Raw genomic sequence first — 21,073 nt, 5'->3', positions numbered from 1 at the left:
TATTATTATTATATAAACTAAAGTCAATGACTCTATAAAATGTCTATTAACCAATGGCTCTCCAGTAAATGATTGGCTAACAGTAATGTATTAGTTATCAAACTTTTTGGAGATTAATTTACTGTGCTCAATTATTTCAACACTACGTGTTTTGTATTCATAAAAAACACAAATCCATACAGATTAGAGCCCAACACATGCTGGAAAAAGCTGACAATATTTTTGTCTGATGTTATCTTAATCATAAACCAACACCTCGTAATTTCTTAATAACCCAATAAATTCTTTAAAAAAGTGAGCATTTAATGCAGAAGTTTTAACGGTCGAACAATAAACACTATTAAAAACAAAAAAAGGGGCAAGAACTGAGATTGCACTGCTATAGACGGAAAACTGGCAGCTCATAGGTAACGGCGCTAACAGTGAAATCTACAGCGAAAGTGCTTTTAACGTTAACAGTCGCTTGCTGCTACATTAATGTTCAGAATATTAAATACAGCATCTTTAAAGAAAACTACAGGCATTTCAGTTCAGCCTATCCTTCCATTTCGTGTACAAAGAGATACACGAGTAAATACAGAAGAAGAAATACCATAAAAGCAATAGATTAAAAGAGGAAAACGAACCAAAATTAGGTTCTTCCACGTCATCTCTCTGCATGTTTCTCCTCCAGAACTCTCTTTTCCAATCATACGAATTAAAAGACAAATAGATAACACAGATCTATAAACAAAAGTTTATTTTGCCAGCAATGAGAAATAGACACACACTCACTCACACACACACACACACACACACACACACACACACACACACACACACACACACACACACACACACACACACACACACACACACACACACACACACACACACACGTGCAGACTGTAATTTATGGCAGGATATAAAAGATGCCATGAATGGCTGCTCTCAGCCACCTCTAGCAGTGAAACCACTGCGCTTTTCCTTGGCTCAGCCCAACGTTCCCTCCACGAGCCCAAACCCATTCCAGCCCCTGGTCCTCTCTAATTTCACCCAAAGCAGCAGAAGCTTGAGCTGAAAAAGAGGAATCTGGCCCCCAAGTCCAGCAAACTATTCCCTTTTCCTGCCTCCCTCTTCTTCCAGAGACCGCAGATCGACGGCTCTATGGCCAGCACCGGCCCGAAACTATGAGGGGTATTTTCAGCACTGTAATTTGAAGCACACATGGTATACACAGACAGACACACATACTCGCATATAGAACCCCACACTCGGCAAAATACACAGACATTGGGGTTAAATCAAAAGATACAATAACACAGGGGAGAAGAGACGTAAAGGCCCAATAAGGCACGTGTCCTTACATCCACAGAAACAGCTTGTCCCATTAGGATCAGGTCACCATGTGCCTGGCTTGGTTGCTCCCTGTGTGCTGGATCTTAGCAGTCAGGCAGCTCAGTGCAGGAAAGCAGGGCGGAGGCCGAACTACATGGAGACGTGAAAGAAACTCATCTGAAAACAAGAGGCCTGTGTAGGGAGTTGTAGCCAGGAATAGGAGTGTAAGAAAAACAGCTTACATATAATGTCTATCTCTGGTGCTTGATGAGTCTATGCTTCCTTTGTGTGTGATTTATATCAGAAAAAAAAAAAAAAAAGTATGTATAATACTTTTAAAAAGCTGTGTCCCACTAATAACACAACTTATAAACATGAAGCTTTTAAGCCAAGACAAATGTAGGAAGATGCATAAAACATATTAGCTCAGATGTTTGTTTAAGAACCCAATTAATGGACAAAGTGGGAGGAAAAAAGAAAGTTTCGAAAAACAGACAACAGAACAAAAGTCGAATCTGTAATTCAATCTACTCTTCAGGAATGGGACGAGGAGCGAAAGGATGCCACAAGTACGGACACGCACTCTCCGCTTCTGGGCCAACTATCTAAATACAACCGCCTGCGAGCACGCGCACATGCATACATACACACTTGCACTGATTACAGATGGAGCATATACTGGTCCTCCTGTCCAAGACCTTAATTACCCTGCACCGTCTTATTTCCCATAAATACAGCGAGGGCAATGCTGTAATTAGGGCCTATATTTACCCCACCTGGCTAGCGGAGAACCCAGTTCAGTGCTGGCCACATAGATGATCCAGCCCCACTCGACTGCACTGCCATGGGTGGAACCAGGATACCAGTGGACGCACAACAGCTGTGTGGGGGGCATGCAGGTACCCCTCCTGCCCAAATAAAACAGACTAGCCTCACGGTGCATTCAGGCCTGAGGTTGTTTTTTTTAGATGCACACAGCACACTTTGTGTGTATGTATATATAAAAAACAGGGAAACCTCCAAAAAGCGAAAAATACTACGTTCACTTTAATGCCCTGCAGCTTTTGTGAGATACACTTCCCCAGAAACCCTGGAGAGAAAAGACTTGTGGCTTTTCTTGATCAGCACAACTGACTGGCTCTCATGTAAGAAGCCAAACAGCACTCTAAGTGAGGTTACAAATGCAAATAGCTTGGACACTTAGCCGCCCCTTTCTGTTTACTTCGTGGCCATATTGGCTTTTCCCTGCCATCGCGTCACATCTACAACAACAAACTGAGCAAAATGCAAACGGGAGAGAAAATGGCAGCGCTTTCCTGTGCCCTCAAAACAGGCACAAACAATGGAATCTCCAGCGTAACCGCTGATACAATGTAACATTTTGTGTTGTGTGTTATGGTGTAGAACCTTTGCTTTGCTGGTCCGTGTAGAAATTAGCACTTCACACTCTGCATCCAAATTACTGGCATCCATCCATCCATTTTCATCCGCTTATTCAGGATCGGGTGGCGGTGGTTGGCCTCATCATGTTTCAATGTGTGTAGGGTGCATCACCCTAAGCACCCTTTAAACCCTCCTGCAGCAGATGGGGTGTTAATAGGAGAGGCACCGACTCTCCTGTTGTCTGTCGAGAGCGAGTCACACATCTGAACGCTATCAGGGTGAGGCTCTGCTCACTTTGTGAACGGCTGCTGCTGTGACTTCATGTCACGACCATACTTGGAATATTTGTAGCAATGCATAATGCAGTGATTGTGCAATACTGTTATGATATTTTTGTGTAATACCTTATTTTTTTTACCTTAAGTTTATTGAAATGATGTGTAAGGAGGACCTTGCAAAATAAGCTTTTCATTGTACAGAGTAATTGTCCATTATCTGTGTATATGACAATAAAATATCTTGAATCTTTGCTCTCACAAGACTCCAAACTGAAGCAGAACCTCAGGTATTTCAGAGGCATAGGCAGAGAGAACAAGAAAACAAGAGGATGCAATACTAAAAAGGGAAGAGCAACCCTCTAATAACTTTGATGTGGGTCCTAACTCTTCTTTGGTTTGAGGCGGTGAAGCCATGTGTGGGGTGCATGCTGACTCAGGCATCTTCCATCCTTGGTCTTCCTCTCCGTGGCAGTGGGGCCAGGAGGATTAATGAGAGGGTGGAAATGAAAGAAAAAGAGAGCGGAGGGACCAGTGGATGTGGCTCAATGGTCTCTCTGTGTCCTGGTGGTCTGAAGCAACCTTTTGTACAGTTAGTTCCTCAATTCACAATGTTGTTATTAGTTTTACCATTCATTTTCTTGTGGGCTCTGCCGTAACAGTGAGTTTGAAAATGAAAGAAGGAGAGGAAGAAAGACATAGAGACAGAGATTGTACAAAAGAGAGAGCTGTCATAAAAGCTAAACTAAACACTGTCTGTCATTGTGGTTACATCCTAAATAAAGAAAATACCCATAGACCTCTCAGCAACCCTCAGGTAGTGTCCACACACACAGATCTCTTGTTTTGCTGAATGACAAAGTGGTGATGACAGACTAGTTTCCTAATTACCTCCCTCAATTAAATTAATTAAAGTCACTATATGGCGACCGGGCCTTTTGCTCGGCAGCGCCGTGCTTATGGAACAGTCTCCCTGACCACCTAAGGGCAACACAGACACTGGACCCTTTTTATTCAGGAAGGCGTTTTTAACTTTGTGTTAAATCATCGTCAGCTATTTTTTTTTTATTATAGTTTGTTTTAACTATGTTTGTATTTGTTTTACACAGAGCCCATGCACTCTGAGATTCTTTTACGTTAAAAATAAAATGCATTATTATTGTTGTTGTTGTTGTTGTTGTTGTTGTTGGGGTCGCGACGAGGAAAAATGCAGCACAGACTAAAGTCATAGAAAACTTTTTTTTGTGGAATCACGGCCTGGTAGCAAATGTTCGGTGGCCCGAGATAGTTCATGTAGTGGCGGAAGAACTAAAAGCAGCAATACTATAATGTCAAAATACAAGAAAAAGTCCGTCGTTAGAAATCTCACTTAAGTAAAGGTATGTACGAATTGACAAACATATCTTAATATTGTACTGGAAGCAGAGTACATGCAGTCCAGGAGGTGTTCTTGCCAAAAAGCTGAAAATTAAACCTCATTGCTGGGTTTAAATCTGGCCTTAGCTCTTTGTCACATGCTTTTCCTCTCTTTCTCCCCATACGGTCTGTTGCTCACCACTGACAACGATTTAATGAAGTAAAAATACCAAAGAAATGGCTGGAAAGTCCCAGCAGCTCATCCCCGTCACCAGTAACCACTGGGCTCGGACTGGAGACGCTGTAATCTCACCTAGTAATGAGACACTTTGTCTGCTAAAAGTGATTTACATCAAACTTCAAAGTAGTTCAAATAAAATTGCAGAGTGACCAATGATATCATTTAATCAGGCGATCTAGAGCGCTGCTGAAAAGCTGTCTGTTGAGAAAGAGGCAGAGCCTTTGCAATGGAGAAAATTCAAACAGGCGGCGAAAAAAAGCAGCGTATTAAAAAGGATTCCAACACGGACACACCTGATGTAAACATCCAGGTTCAAACACTGCGGAGGAGCCAGCCGACTCAGCTCATGTTACTCAGGCAAACACATGACCTGGACTCGCACTCTGTATCGCGGACGCGTGCGGTTGTAAGGACGAGTCCACATCTACCTTTTTCCCTGCCCTCCCTGTCGAGAGTCAATGACATCACATACCTCCGAAACAATACATCTTTCATGGCGGTGTCAAAGTTTAAAAAACACATTCCAAACGACACATGGTGGGAGCACACAAACACACTCTGTACACATATGCAAAGACAAGAATGCGTGAACACACATAAATCCTCCTCTTTCAGACTTCCATACACGGTGCTGTGCCTTCCAGGTAATTATGTGGTCAAACATGTAATCTGTAGTGTTTTTGCAGGATTCTTCAAATTTACAAATCAGAGAAGCCTTAAAGGCCTAAAGGCAGACCGAGCATCTCGGTAATTAAAACTCCCTGGGAGGTCCACCTCTGAAAACTGTGAGAATATTTGCTCTACTACGCTGACCGGCCTCTCACAACACTCGCCACCCTCCCCTTACATCTTCATCTTCCCTCCACACACAAACACTCTACCAGTCCACTTCCTCATTGCTGCTGGTTGGGGCGGAGTCCTATTGGCTCCGGTGAGAGATTTCCAATGAGGAAAGGACCGAGCGGTTCATGGTCAGTTAGTGTGGGATGGGCACCCATGGGAAGAGGAGAGCAGGGACGGCAGCTTGTGTAGCACAACTATAATCAATAGTGGATGGATCACTGAGTGGCCGGTGATGAACTGGGTCAACAATGTTTATTTATCACTCAATGCAGTTTGGAAGAAACATGCATTCGCAGTCAATGGCAGTGGAGTGATGGGGACAATTCCCTTCCCCACATTGTCTTCCTGAAATATAAAGTTCTGTCTGTACTAAATACATGGTTTTCTAAGCTGAATAGAGAGAATGAAATGAGCAGCTACCACCTGCCAAAGACAGGGTCAATATTGTTCTATGGCAGGTACAGGTTTCAGGTCACCTGCCACCAAGGTTGATAGTTTTTCCTGACATTAATAAATATAATTTTCTTAAAATCAATTCCTAAATATAAAATGGATTGAGGATACATGATATATCCTTATTTCTACTTTCTGGTACCAATGACTCAGTGGTGTAAATAGAGTCTAAACACAGAGGCAGGTGAGGGGAATACGTCATTTCAGAAGCTGACTGGAAAGCAGCATCTGATTGCCAGGTGTTTTGGCAGAATGAGGGCTTTATTAGAGGACTTACCTGGACAGGTGTCAGCTGGGCTCTGGGGTCAAACACTCGCAGCATCTTGTCCTAGACAGATGACATAAAATACAAATTCTTATAACACACATATGTTGAATCAACATATCTCTAGTTTCCATCAAAAGCTAAACATTACAACCTTCATGGAGAGAAGGATGTATTGCAGTTTTTAGCTTGGTGTACCTGATAAACGGACAGTATAATTAGGATGTGAAAAAGAGGTCAAAGAGCATGTGCAAGGTCAAGATTTCAAGTGTTCACAACAAAAGGGGAAAAGAATCAAATGCTCGTCAGTTAGCTGTATTTTTTTCCAATGAAACTGAAATGGAATACTGAAATATGAACGCCACACATCAAAAACATCAATAAAAAAAGGGAGCCTCCACCTCAGCATAATTGAGTTAAAGAAGAACACAAGCACTCTGAAGTTTGGCAATTTATCAACATGATCCGACTAATTTATCGTTGGCAAATGCAATCCAGTGAACTCTCCAAAGTCTCATGTGCCTTGACCCCGGTCAGCCCAAACACGCATTTGGCATCAATCACAGCAGCCAATCAGAGAGCCTCCTGCATGAATGAGGGGAAATGGGGCCTAATGGGATCAGGCTGTGACCAGGACATGCGTGTCTGCAGCCGTGTCACTCAATACCACTGTGTGATCACAGCAGACCTACGGGCTGATAGCAGGTAATAAGCATCAGGACTCAGACTAAACCAAGCACAGACTAAACTCACATACACACGTCAAAGTGAATCAGGGGGCTGACAATGACAGTCAAGCACACACACACACACACACACACACACACACACACACACACACACACACACACACTCTAACTGTGTCCTGTGTATATAAATTACATAAGTTGACAGGAAGTAAACATGACCCAGGCTGTTGCCTATATAATCAGCGTGAGCTTCAGCTGCTCTTCATCCTGCTCCCTACAGCAATCCAAGAGGGGATTTATTTGCTGTTTATTAGCTTTAATAGCAAACAGGGGGATTCTTAATGTGCTTTTTTTCTCTCGGACTCTCTCTCTCTTCGTTTGTGTAGCTGCCCACCCACGAATATGATGCCCCAAGGCTATGTCTTGAGGCCTCTGTGACCTAGGCCTAAGCTCAAGGCTCAGGAAGCAGCGCCACAACAACACACACACTTTCAAACCATGGGCCCATGGATAAGAGCACACCTGTGTCAAAAAGGCCAAAATCTGGCTCAAACTATCTCTGACCTGAAAGCATTGATATATCAGGACACACACACACACACACACACACACACACACACACACACACACACACACACACACACACACACACACACACACACACACACACACACACACACACACACACACACACACACACACACACACACACAGTCCCTTGCAAAAAGCCTTTAGAATAACCAAAATCGCACATATCGTATGTTCATATCGTATGTTTATACAGTTCACTCACTGGCATATCGACGCAAGAGTTGTCGTGCAAACAACAACGTGAGGGAGGAAACTATCTGGCTGTGCAAACACACAAATGGACGTACAGATGTGTTCACCAAGCAAACCTCACACACACACACACACACACACACACACACACACACACACACACGCACGCAAACACACTCTCTTAAGCCTATGACAATAACCCATATAAACACACACACACACACACACACACACACACACACACACACACACACACACACACACACACACACACACACACCATCTCCACTCATAAATGCACAGATGGAGGGCCGGCACAGCCGTGTGTGCGTTCGTCTGTGTGTGTGTCTGGGCCGAGCGAGCAGCTGTTTAATCAAAGTGACGAAGCCTCATTCTCAAGCTGCTGTTAATGAATTTTCTCTGTGAGTTTGCTGCACACAACTTTCACATGTATGCAAACGCACACCGGCGCTGGGAATCTTCAACCGGGGGTGGGCTCTCTCTTCCCTCCTCACTCTTCAAACACGCTGCGATGCCAGCCTCCCCTTCCCAGTCTCCCGAGGTTACCGGCGTCAGAGCCTGTTGTGATTGGCCGTTTGAGACTGCGGGAGCCCCTCATCTCACCAGGTGAAAATATGTTATAACGTGACATTTAAAATTCAAGGTGGACCGTGGACCATAAATCCAGCGACACCTCGCTTCTAACCAGCATACCATCCAGTCCTGTCCATCATTCAGATAAACACTCATTCTACCTGAAATGAATGGCGTCTTTCTCCCTCCAAGTATGTCATAAATATACATCTCTCTAGGTCTAAATGAGGCCTGTCATGATAGTCTCCCCTTCATCTTCCCCCCTAGCCCTGCAGCCTAATGTTTACCCTATGGGAGGGCCAAGGGATTGGACACACATGTTGGCGGGCCATATTTGCTTTATTAAGTTGGATTGGAGCGATTGAAAGGGGCCTTTTGGGTTAAATGACACCAGAGCCCAACAGGGCAAGAACCTCAGAGGCCCCTAACTCTGATCTCAGCTCACATTTCCCCCCTCCCACCTTTCTTCTTTTGGAGGTGGCTGGTTCTTTTTGGAGGCTGATGGTTGAGGTGGTTGCTGTGGCGTGGATGATTATCCCGTCAAGGCTAATGTCATGATTTTGACAGGGCCTGTGACGGGCGGAGTAATTTGTTACTTGTCAGCGCAAAGACAAACAAAAGGAATTGGACTGACAATCACACACGTTAATTACTCACATGTGGTAATTTCTGTGTCAAAGTGTATCCATCTCAAGCACGAGTAAGATCATCATGCATTGTCGAAAGTATACGCCGGGGACCTCTGCCTAATTTTAACACCAATCACTCCGTTTTCAAAAAGGATGCAAATACAGTGAGAACTTCACTGCGCTGCACAATCAGTGAATAACAACTGCAATACATTCATTATGTTAACATCCGCTGATAAAAACGCCTCCAGCCCTTCCTATAAATCAAATATATTCATGAAGCAATATAAGCTAAACTCATAAATTCCTTTTTCTCTGCCCCCTACTCATGAACCCGTACCACGTCCGTCCCTCCTTTCTTCTCCTATAATAAATATTAACAACCTAATGGAAAGCCCATCAAGCTGTGTGATTATTTCCTGATTGACAGATGAGAATGCATAAAACCCCTGGGATACTTTCTCTCTTCCTAGCTATTTCCTGTGTGCTATAACACTACTGTACACACTGAAGGAGTGATGGTCTTCAGGTCCTGATCAGACTTAAACTTGCACCAGTAGACAGGTGTTTTCAAAGAGGAATACAGGGGTGTGTACTGGGGATATGGGGGCTCAGAGGTCAGGCGGGGTCAAAACAAAACAAAAGGCCTTACATTTATCTTCATTCACAGGCTTGTACTATTTTAAGTACCCATGTTAACAAGTTAATACACTTTCCAGCCTGACTACGAAAATCTCCACATGCTCTTTATTAACCGCTTTCTTTGTCATCATTATTACAGCATTAAAACAAACTGTCTATTTACCTTTTACGCCATAGGGCTTTCCAAGTTTATTCTTTTTCCCCTCTCCGATGAATTGCTCCTTAATTCCTAAATCTAAATGTGTGATGTGATCCCCACCCTTTTTACGATGATTACCCCTGTTGACATTTTGATGAAATAAACCCCATATAAACAGATAATGAGCAGCACTTTCCAATGCGAGGCACGCTACACTGAACGTGAACCACTGGCTGCATCTAGTGGCCACAAACTGCAACTACAGCAGACAAACCGGTCCATACAGGAATAAAGCTTGAGTACATAAAGCAAAACAACTTGCTCTTTAACATGCCTCAGAGGTGAGGTAATTGCAGAATGCATGCATACATACATGCTGCAGTGCAAGGTGTTATTACCTTGCAGGAGGAAGCCAGCAGGGAACCGTCCCGTTTCCAGCTCAGACTCTGCAGCTGGTCACCGTGCTGCTCCAGAACTGCAGACACAGACATCATCATTCAGAGAGGTGAGAGACGGAAAGGACTAGAGACACACGTTCATATTAGACAGGGACAAAAAGGAAAAATAAAACATGATTCCACACACTATGAATACAGAATAATGGCACATGGACAGACAAGACAAAGGACGCGACAGAAAACATCTGAGAGATCACCGCAGGAGAAATGCAAGGGAGAGATGAAGCAATCAATAAAGCACATACAATTCAGAAAACACACAATGATACAACGTATGCGTGATTTAAGAATGGATCACATGTCCTTCCGGTTTAGGCCCATGAGAGAAATCATGAGTATGACACATATTAGGCTGCCGTGCCGTAAGTGAGCACAGCACAGCTTGCGTGAATTGTTCAGTTTCAATATGAAGCCAAACAGGTGGAAAGGGATGAGAGTTAAGACAAAAAGAAAAAAAGTGATTTGTAATTTACATAAAAAGGAAAATAAAATAAAAAAATACACTCATTCAAAGATAGATTTTTATCATTCAGATCTTGCGCCTCAACTGCATATGAATAAGGAACGAGGGTGATGAACGACAGCGTGTGGGGTACAGCTCGTGAAAAGGTTGGAGCAGCAGTGAGCAGCAGCCAGGCCAGCTGTCATGGGAGGAGGAGGGGGGGGGGGGGGGGGGGGGGCAGAGGATAGTGATGCATCCTGAGGCCAGTCCGGGAAAACTGGGACCAGAACAACCAAAACATTACCTCTGCCGCTCCAGCACTTAGACAGAGCCACAGGGCTGTAAAACGTAGGAAGTGTCAGTCAGACTGTCCCCAACTAAGAAAGGGAAATCAACCACTCCACTCCAAAACATATAAAATCATGTTGCACATAGAAACAAAACGGACCACAACAAAACTTAAAGACTAACTGACAGACACTGAAATGTTAAATGCAACAGACAAAATGTATTGTGTTGTTGTTTTAATATAAAAAAACAAACAGACGTGTGTATGTGCGCTGCTCTCTCGCCAGCTGTAGATACCTGCTAGTGGTGTATCCTGGCGGCAGGTGTCCCAGATAACGGGGATCTTGGTAGCACCCACAGCCAGCAAGCCAGAGGACGTGGGGTGGAAAAGCACCAGCTCCAGCTTGCCCTGACCTGGACGCAAGGTCAGCTCCGGACTGTTGGGCTGCTGCAGCTCTGGATCACACAAGCGCCACAACTTCACCTGAACACACACACACACACACACACACACACACACACACACACACACACACACACACACACACACACACACACACACACACACACACACACACACACACACACACACACACACACACACACACACACACACACACGGATCAAAATAGTGCGTTAGAAGCGTCACCACATCTTCAAATTTTGAGATCCAATCTGTTCCTACTCAACAGCAGGAACTTTTCTCCATCCTCTTCTCTGGAAATAGTCCTCAAACCTCAGGGAATTTCCTGCTACTTTGAACATTAAATGAAATGGTAATGAGCTGTCTGCTCTCACAGCTGTCTTTTGAAGCCACACCAGACAAGATGGATGGAGCCGACTGGAAGAATCACAACAGCAGGTATCTAAAATGTCAAGACGCAGCATCACAGCCAGAGATGAGGTAATGTAAGTCTCGAGCTGTTTGAGCTAAAAAGGTTAATACAGCACTGCTTTCATTTTAGTTTTGGGTTCAACTTTAGATGTCTTGTTGATGCTGGCATATGAGTGCAGATTAAATGGAAAAGCAGCAGTTCATTTTAAATCAGTAAAAATACTCGCAAGTATTTTTACTCGCAAGCAAAATACTCGCAAGTAGGTGCAACAATATACCCTGTTGGCATCAAATCAGAGGAATGAGAGAGTGGTCTGCAGATGCTGGGCACTGCAGACCATTCTGGTGTGCGTGTTGTAGGTCTGTGTGTGGCAATAGTTGTGTGTATTTTCACAGCTCCCTTTGGTAAACCGAGCTGCTGAGTCTGAAGATGCAGACGTACTCTCAGCAGATTCCAGTAAGCTAGGGCACCTGTGGCTGAGGATAATGTGCTGAGAGGATGGAGTCTTCAAAAGGTTTATGTAACACAAAGCCGAGCCAGTTCATATCCTATTCAAAGCCCTGCCAGGCAAAACAACGCCTGATAGGATGGAACGTGGACTTTTGTGTATGTATACAACAACAAGATCAATACGAAGAAAGAGAGACGAAATCTCACCGTTTCATCTCCGGAGCACGTTGCCAGGAGACTTTCATCAAAAGGAGAAAAGTCCATATCACTCACCAGATCTGACAGAGAGGAGGGAAAACAAATGGAAAAAATATATCAGGGTCACAGCTGTCACAGTTAATTTCTTTTTTTTTTTAATGCGTTTGCATTTCTCATATGATTCGTTTTCTTTAAAAGGAACCAAAGAGTCCTCGAGGGTTGCAGTGGTGGCAGTTGTGCGTAGGAAAGGGGTCAAGGGGACAAGGGAGGGAGGAAAGGAAAGGATGGGACTGTGATGTGAAAAATGAACAAATACTACCAGAATGGCAAGAAATCTGCGTGACTGTCCATTGGCCATCTGAACCAGGTTTGACTGATGACAGGCCCAGCATACCTCCACCTGCAGACACATACACAGAAAAATGTAATTGATCATACTTTTAAAACCTGCTCAATCAGTCTTTATAGATTAAAAAAAACAATACACAATGTCCTTTTTCCTAGGAAGCCCTTCAGTGGTCTCCAAAATCTGAACTTGTGAAACTCAAGCACCAACAGAGCAGAAACTGTGCACAGTGGATCTTTCTGTCTGCACTAAACATTTCAGCTGACCAACACTTTTAAAGCCTTACCAGCCTGCTCCGTATTGAAGGCCACCAGCTTGGAGCTCGCTTTGATGCGGCTCCCCCGGCTGGAAAAGGAACCAGCTTGGACATTGGTGATCCATCCCTGGATTTGAAGACATGGAGAGCACGAGTCAGGGATCATAACGGGTGAAACAAGGGTGTGATAATGCACAGAGATACCTGGGGTCAGACGACATAGCAGAGAGGAAAATCAATATCATTCCAGCCGAGGAATCCAAAAGTGTTTACATGTACACACACACACACACACACACACACACACACACACACACACACACACACACACAAACAACTAGCATACACTGAAGAATCCAACAGAAAAACAGTTGCATCTGTTTCATAATATTAGAGAGCACACATCACCGAGTTGATGTCTCAACCAGAATAAAACATGAATATAAAACAGGAAGGATCTAGCTGAGCGCGCGCACACACACACACACACACACACACACACACACTGAATGAGCAAAGTGTTGAGGAAGTGGAAAGGGCTCCCTGCGTGCGTTGCACAGCTGAGAACTCTTAAAAGCTCTTTCAACATTAATAGGCGAGAGGACTGAGCGTTCGCAGCACACGCTCCAACAACCGCTGCCACGCTGCTGCTCTGAAACTGTCGGAGACCAACCCAACAGACATTTGGCCTACAGAGGGCACTTTAAAAGTTTAAAATATATGCACCTTCCGCCAAGAAAAATTCCTCGTTTGTGTAAACATTCCTGGCAAATAAACAGTTTCTGATAGAGATATATATATACATACATACATACACATATACACATATATATATATATATATATATATATATATATATATATATATATATATATATATATATATATTTGGATTACATAGTCTACAAATGTGTATGTCAAAAGACCAGAAGGCAACAAATGCCAAACCCACGCTGTGTTAAAAGTATGATCCCAATAAATGACATGATTTTCTTCTGATTTAACCACAAGTAAGGTTGTGCTTATTATGATTAGATCATTAGTTATTAACTACATGCATAGGCGTCTCATCCAGAACTTCAAACAGGCATGACTCTCCATTATAACAAAACTATTTCAGCATCCACAGATAGAGCTGCTGTATCTGGAGCATCATTTCCTGCATGGACACTTTTTCCACATCACAAAAGGCTCGTCAGATTAAAAGAGATAGACTGCACACAGACCCATGATTAGAACCATGGCACCAATAACTGTGTTCAGGGGGCGATGGAGTTACCTCAGCGTCAGCCAAATGAGAGCTGATTAAATTAAACTACACCTGTGACTACTCTCTCAACCCAAGTGTGGAAAACTCAAGCTCTTCTGGATAGTCGGAGGAGAAAAACATCCCACTCATCTTCGCTTTCTTGTCTCTTTACATCTCTACAAGCCTGCCTCTCCTCTCACTTTCTGGCCCTTGCCCCATATTCCCTCATGACAGCTCCAGTCACATGACTTCAGCACCGGAATTGCTTTAATCACACGTATTCATTGGTGTGTCATGTGCAAGGCAAGCAAAAGCACCACCTGCTGTCTCAGATCATTGTGCAGAGATTGGAGACATACTCAGATCATCCACTGTCTGTGTGAATACCAAGCTTTCACTCCCATAAATAAAAACAGGATAGGGGATTACATAATCCACCTCAGCAGGGAGAACTGCAGGCGGTGCAACTTGAAACAAATCGGACCAGAGGACGAGAAAAATGGCAGATGTGTATGCTAGACGCTCCAGTCCCGTCCAGACATGTCGCCTCTTGCAGCCTACAGGGCATCGATCAATGAGAATGAGAGAGAGAGAGAGAGAGAGAGAGAGAGAGAGAGAATGAGAGAGAGAGAATGAGAGAATGAGAGAGAGGCACCATGACAGGAGCATCGCTTATATTTCTCCATCTGATTGTCAAATCTCTGCAGTCAAAAAAAGAAGACAACGTCGCATGCTTATTGAAAAGCAATGTGCAACTCTGTTAGCTAACGTTATAATATAACAGCATGATGATGATGATGATGATGGGCGTCACTGCATCATCCGATGTAACGTTAGCAGCTCCATGCAGCCACATGGCTCGTAGTTTTCTCTACGAGCCGACAGTTCGTCTGAATACATGAGTGTTCGTTCAGATTCTCGTGCAGTTGTCTCAAGGCTGAGCAGCCTTCCAGATGCAGGAAGTTCAAAATCCCCTTGCAGGCAGGCGTTCCCCAAAACACAACTTAAGTAGCACAGCCAGAAACCCAGAGCTAATGTTAGCCGGGAGAACTCGCTCTTCCCAGACGCTCGTGAGCTACTCACGTCTTTCTTGGCAATTTTCGGAGTGGTGTTTTTGAATTTGGAGGTCTTAAAGCGATTCATGCTGCTCCTTCAAATTTACTTTCGTGCCTTCCGGGTGTCTCTGTCGAGCTGGTTGGTACTCGGCAGAGGACTCCTGTTACAGCTTGACAGTTCAGTTTGGTCGCGCGGTGTCCGCTCGCTTTTCTCTACAAAGCTGTCCGCTGGGGCGGTGTCTTTTCTTTCCCAACACTAGAGAAACCCCTGCTCCTCGTCACGTGCTGCGTCGGGTCTTAAAACACATGCATCCTTTTTTTACTTCACACTTCTGATGCTCTTTGACGCTACGAAACTGATAACGTTTCTATACGTTTAATCAGTCCATATTTGTTATCTATTAAAGCCATTTGAGTCGAGTTTATAAAAAGAAACAGACAGATTTAAACTCAACTTTTGCAAATCGTTTTTCTTGAGAGAGCATCATCTTGAGTCAGAACGTCTTTGCGCTCTCGGTGACGCCCACTCCGTGCCGCGCATGCGCAGTGAGTCAGAAGCGGCGGCGAGTGAAGGAACCATGGCGTCCTCGGCTTCCCGGTGCTCCTCACGCTGGATTACAATCTTCGTGTCCTCTGGGCAGCGCAAGGCCGCCGCTGCTGCTGTTGTCTATCCCGGCCATGGAGGGGTCCGCTGCATATCTACCCTGGGAGCGGAAAGACTGTGGCGGGGAGGAAACCTGGTGCGTGGCGGAACGGGGCAAGCGTTGACATTGAGAGGGCTGTCAGGTGAGTGTCGTATGGTATTGGCCTATGCTAAGCTAGGCTATGCTAAATGTCTGGTTTACTCCTGTGACGCAGGATAAAACAACCAATTTAACCTACTTTTTTTCTATATATGGTCCCAATCCACCATTTAAGATGACATGAGCCTGTAACACACACACACAAGCATTTGCTTTAATGCACACAGAGTTGAGTGTCGATGACATGTTATGCAATCAGTTGTGCTAACTTCGATTTGCAGTCATCAAGTTGATTTTGCAAAGGGGGTGATGTCCGTGTTGCCCAGCAGATTTTAGCAGTGGTTCTCCTCATTTTAACCGGAAACGTAGCAGCTTCGTAGGCCTCGTCCCAAACAGTCTTCTCTGTGCCACTTAACCAAAATCAAACCCTGATTCCAGGGGAACTCGTCAAGATAAGGACTTGTTGTTGTTGTTGTTGTTGACAGCAACCTTTGTTATTGCTTATGGCAGAGCCACTAGCATATGTTTACTACTTGCAAGTGCAAGTAAATCATCTTCAGTTTCACACACGTTTGTGTTGAAAGAAATCTTCTTGCAGATCAGGTTAACTGCTGGCCTGTCATCTGATTTGCTAGCAGTACATTCAGTAACAGTAAACAGCAATGCAGACAAGATAATGCAGCTGCCTTACTGTTCTAAATGGTATTAACGTGTCCTTTTACCCATATTTACCATATTTTGACACATTTCAGGCATCAAATCGACACATGCTGCCGGCACGCTGTCCTTTCACACAAGTGCCACTGCTTGTAGCAAGCAGGACCTCTACCAGATCCTCGGCATCCCTCGCACAGCAACCCAGAAAGAGGTCAAGAAAGCCTACTACCAGGTCTGCTCCTCCCTGACATGTATTCAGAGCTTGTTGGTTCTCAGATAACTAATCATCACAGTAGTTGACAGTGTTTGTTGTCCCTCAGATGGCCAAAAAGTATCACCCTGACACCAACAAAGAGGACCCGCAAGCCAAGGAAAAGTTTGCTCAGCTGGCTGAAGCTTATGAGGTTTGGTCTCTCTTGCACTGTATTTCAAATAGATTTATTTGAAATCTATGAATATTCATCTCTTCCATTTTAAACAATCTCAATAGAATTACAAGTGCACCTGTTAAACATTGGTCCCTGTTCCTCTCAGATCCTGAGTGATGAAGGAAAGAGGAAGCAGTACGATACGTATGGCAAAACAGGCTTTGACGCTGGTCAGGCTGGTGGAGGGCAGCATTATTGGTCTGGACAGGCCAGCAGCGTGGACCCAGAGGAGCTCTTCCGCAAGATCTTTGGTGAATTCTCTGGAGGCCGTGGCTTTGGAGACTTCAATGCCATATTTGAACAACCACAGGAGGTTAGTGGGATAGCGTAAAGTCATGGAATTCTTTATTGGTGCATATTCAGAGTGACTCATTTCGGGCACCCTCTTTTTTACCTCTGCACTCCAGTACTTCATGGAGCTGACCTTCACTCAGGCAGCAAAGGGAGTGAACAAAGAGTTTTCTGTTAACATAGAGGCAGCCTGCCAGCGCTGCGATGGTAAGGGCAACGAACCGGGCACCAAAGTCCAGCACTGCAACACCTGCAACGGCTCCGGCATGGTGAGAGCTCTTGACATGCCACCTTTTTCCAAAGTGTGTTTGTGTCGTATCACTCAACGCATTGTCCATACTGCAGGAGACCGTGAACACAGGCCCGTTTGTGATGCGCTCCACGTGTCGCCGCTGTGGCGGCAAAGGCACAGTCATTGCCACTCCCTGTCACTCCTGTCGTGGGGTGGGACAGACCAAGCAGAAGAAGACTGTGACGGTTCCCGTGCCTGCAGGTCAGTCTCACTTCACCGTCTGCTCTACTTTTTACACACTGTAAATACAGGCATGGGATTTAAAAAAATCTCTATTAATGAGAATGAAAAGTCATATTAGCATATTAGCCAAAGTCAGAAGCAACAACAGTTTGCTCTGCTGCAGATTTTCCTGAATTCCTGCATGTTGTTGGCTTGTATTGTCTTCAAAATTCATAAAAAGATGTCTCAAAGCGGAACATAATTCATAATTTGAAAGCCTGACACTGTAAACCACTGAAGGCTTAACTGTAGTTTAATCTGTGGGTTTAAATTCTTCACAAATCATAACGGCCGCATAGCCGACCTGAAATCTTTTGAGCATGAAATCAGAAGCAAACATTTTTACACTTCTTTAATGTAGTTTGTGTATCCAACCTAACCGTGGCTTGTTTTTGCTTCAAGGAGTGGAGAATGGTCAGACCGTCAGAATGCCAGTTGGTAAGAAGGAGGTCTTCATCACGTTTAGGGTGAGTATCTTCATGAACAACCAGGCCAGAGTTAAACAAGCTCTCTATGAAGTGCATGCTCACGTCAGAGCCGCTGTAATGGGATTGTCTTGTGTAATGTAGTGTAAGTGTGTTGACTAGTAAGAGGCATTGAGCTGTCTGAGCTCTTTGACTTTAAATTAACATTCAGACACATTGAGGTGCACTGTTTCTTGAGATTATGAGGCTTTGAGTGAGACCTTGTGTAATTGGTTGTGATGTTCTGGGTTGGTGTCCAGGTCCAAAAAAGTCCGGTGTTCAGGAGGGACGGCGCAGACATCCACTCTGACGTTTTTGTCTCTGTGGCACAAGCGATCCTTGGCGGCACGGCCCGGGCACAAGGACTTTATGAAACACTTAACTTATCAGTAAGTAGACGTGCACTTTCTCAGGCTTCTCCTCCGATGGGGAAACATTTCAGACGCATAATGTGTAATAAATGACTGGATTGACTGGATTTTCCCCTCGTCTTCAGATACCTGCAGGCATCCAGACAGACCAGAGGATTCGTCTGTCAGGGAAGGGGATCGCTCGTATCACTGGCTATGGCTACGGAGAGCATTATGTCCATGTCAAAATCAAAGTACCCAAGTAAGACCCCTCAGACAAACGCACATTGTGTTCATCGTTTTATACCAGATGGGGACATAGGCCTTGTGATTTGAATACAATGACTTGCTGTAGACTTGGAGAAATGGGATCAAAACTATTTTCCAATCGCGAGGACCGTAACACTCTGTTTTCTTGCGTAGGACACTGACGGACCGACAGAGAGCTCTGCTAGCGAGCTATGCTGAGGACGAGACGGAAGTAGAGGGGACGGTCAACGGTGTCACTACCACCACCACAGGTGAGAGGACATTCCCTCTGACATTTACCTCCTGTTGTTTTGCTTGGTATACATCTCTGATCTTCTAGGATGGGGGTTAAGGAACGAGAGTTTGATTTAGCTTTAAGCCCGGCTGATGCAGTGTTGATCTCTGTCCAGGTGGGGGTAGCAGTGGTAAGCGGTCTGAGGCAGGGCAAAGCGAGCATGACGAGAAGGAAGGAGAGTTGAAACAAGAGGGGGGCATCTTCTCCAAATTAAAGAAATTGTTTAGTTCTCCCTGACAGCCACAAACCAGGTAGGACTAGTATTGATTGATTTGTCTATTCTGTTCTTCACAAATAAATGTGATGCATTATGCAACCCTCCTTTTTTTGATAACTTTATCTGGTTTGTGGCTGCATTAAAACGCCGATGCGTGCACCCTTGCATTCAGCAGGATGCCTCGCCAGTCTTGGATGTCCTAAATGTCTGTTTTATATGTCGTCATTTGTCAAACTGGAACTGCCTTGCCAGCTCAATTTAGAAAAATAAAAGCTCCATTTACAGAGTGTCCATTTTAAATCCTTTTTTTTTTCTTTTTCCCTCCTCTTAAAGGTAAACGGTCAACCGGGAGCTGAGAAGCTTCAGAGGGCAGAAGGGAGGACGGGCTAAGGCCAGCACAGCCACATCATAAAGGGATGGGTGATGGAGGAGTATTGGGTGTTGTGGATGGGCCGACCTAGCCAGCCCTGCACTGAATAAGACGGAGGATCACCTGCTCTGTTCCTTTGCCAAAGTGAATCCACACACAAGAGGATGTTCCAGCGCACCTTTCGCCTCTCCAGTCAGACGTCCGTTGCGGCTATTTTGGTAGCGCTGACCTAACGTAGCATTCTGTGCATGTTGGTTTTCTGTTGATGCCCTTTAAAAGAAACATGACGGCAGAATTCATGTTCACAGAAATAAATTATTGTATTCAAAAAGACTTAAGATTCAGTCAAAAGATTATGTGGGATTAAACGAACATCCTGTTATTAATCCTTTTTGTTCTGTATGCTTTGGTTGTGTTTTCATGAATGCTGGAATTTCCCCCACAGTTGTCAGCGCTGTCAGTCCCAGCCGGTTGAACATCACCAGACTACATGGTCACCATTGAAGTCCAGTGTTGGACAGTATAGAGCTGTGCCTGCAGGGGAAAGTTTACGTGTGGCTGCCTGAGCTGTGATGACTAATGACTGAACTCTGTCCCTCTTTCAACCCTTTACATTATGAGAGAATTCTGCACCGTCATTACATTTGTTCGTTGTTGTGGATCATAGTTGCATCAATGTGTCTCACACAAGAGATATACTGTACTTCTATAATAAAGCTGTGGTCTGAGAAAAGCCTGTGTTATAGTAACCACTAAAGAAACAGCACTCATGGATATATATATAAGTAAATATAAATACAGATTTTGTCCATCTTCATTTAGATACAAATATGCAATTAAAACACCACCTAACTGCCTCTGACAAGTAAAATATTAGAATTGCCGCAAAGGTGGATTATTTTTTGCAGAGCTATTGTATTAGATTTATTTGTTGCTGTGTATTTTATAAACTAGCCTGCATTTTCGTTTTTGAATAAATCTATCAATTTTTTTTCAAAGTGATCTGTGGACATTCTTTCTCCAACCGTCTCTCGGGCCTGTGAGGCACTAAAGGAAAAAGTCTGAGGATCACCATCAGGATGTTTCTTCTGGGGGCCATTATCTTTTCAGAATGATCTTTTCAGAATTCCACGTCTATTTAAACAATCGTTGAAATATTTCTGGACCGACTAAACCACGATACAACATGGCTGGCACAGCTCGTGAAAATGTGAAACCGTCTATTACAATGGTTATTATTGTGATATAATGCTGCAAATGTGTGAAAGCTTTATGGATGAATTTGGAAAAAAATGTTAACCACCTTCAA

At 44.1% G+C, this 21,073-nt stretch overlaps 2 protein-coding genes across 3 annotated transcripts in view; one reads left to right on the top strand and one right to left on the bottom strand.

The window, feature by feature from the left end:
* LOC306749646 (mitochondrial import inner membrane translocase subunit tim16-like) overlaps positions 1–15,293 on the bottom strand; it is a 106,271-nt gene extending 90,978 nt beyond the window's left edge. The window contains exons 1-7 of the mRNA XM_079232957.1: positions 15,215–15,293; positions 12,914–13,010; positions 12,601–12,681; positions 12,291–12,361; positions 11,095–11,281; positions 10,008–10,084; positions 6,146–6,196 (exon numbers count right to left, since the gene is read on the bottom strand). Coding sequence (XP_079089083.1) covers positions 6,146–6,196; positions 10,008–10,084; positions 11,095–11,281; positions 12,291–12,361; positions 12,601–12,681; positions 12,914–13,010; positions 15,215–15,274 — 624 coding nt within the window. The 5' untranslated portion in view covers positions 15,275–15,293. The remainder of the gene's footprint in view (positions 1–6,145; positions 6,197–10,007; positions 10,085–11,094; positions 11,282–12,290; positions 12,362–12,600; positions 12,682–12,913; positions 13,011–15,214) is intronic.
* Positions 15,294–15,725: 432 nt separating this feature from the next.
* Positions 15,726–20,717, top strand: dnaja3a (DnaJ heat shock protein family (Hsp40) member A3a; the record flags this gene model as incomplete). Of its 2 annotated transcripts, XM_079233442.1 has the most annotated exons (12): positions 15,726–15,972; positions 16,682–16,818; positions 16,907–16,990; positions 17,121–17,327; positions 17,422–17,574; positions 17,651–17,798; positions 18,222–18,286; positions 18,544–18,672; positions 18,780–18,895; positions 19,057–19,154; positions 19,293–19,428; positions 19,728–20,717. In XM_079233442.1, the coding sequence occupies 11 exons, from the start codon at positions 15,726–15,728 to the stop codon at positions 19,412–19,414; spliced, it is 1,506 nt and encodes a 501-aa protein (XP_079089568.1). In that variant the 3' UTR covers positions 19,415–19,428; positions 19,728–20,717. The 2 variants fall into 2 exon arrangements, with proteins under 2 accessions (XP_079089568.1, XP_079089569.1); XM_079233443.1 differs by lacking the exon at positions 19,293–19,428.
* Positions 20,718–21,073: the final 356 nt, after the last annotated feature.

Source organism: Taurulus bubalis (genome assembly GCF_910589615.1).
Source record: "Taurulus bubalis genome assembly, chromosome: 17".
NCBI classification, from domain to species: Eukaryota; Metazoa; Chordata; class Actinopteri; order Perciformes; family Cottidae; genus Taurulus; species Taurulus bubalis.
The sequence above is the reverse complement of the archived record's forward strand: the minus strand, read 5'-3'. Positions and strand labels throughout refer to the sequence as shown.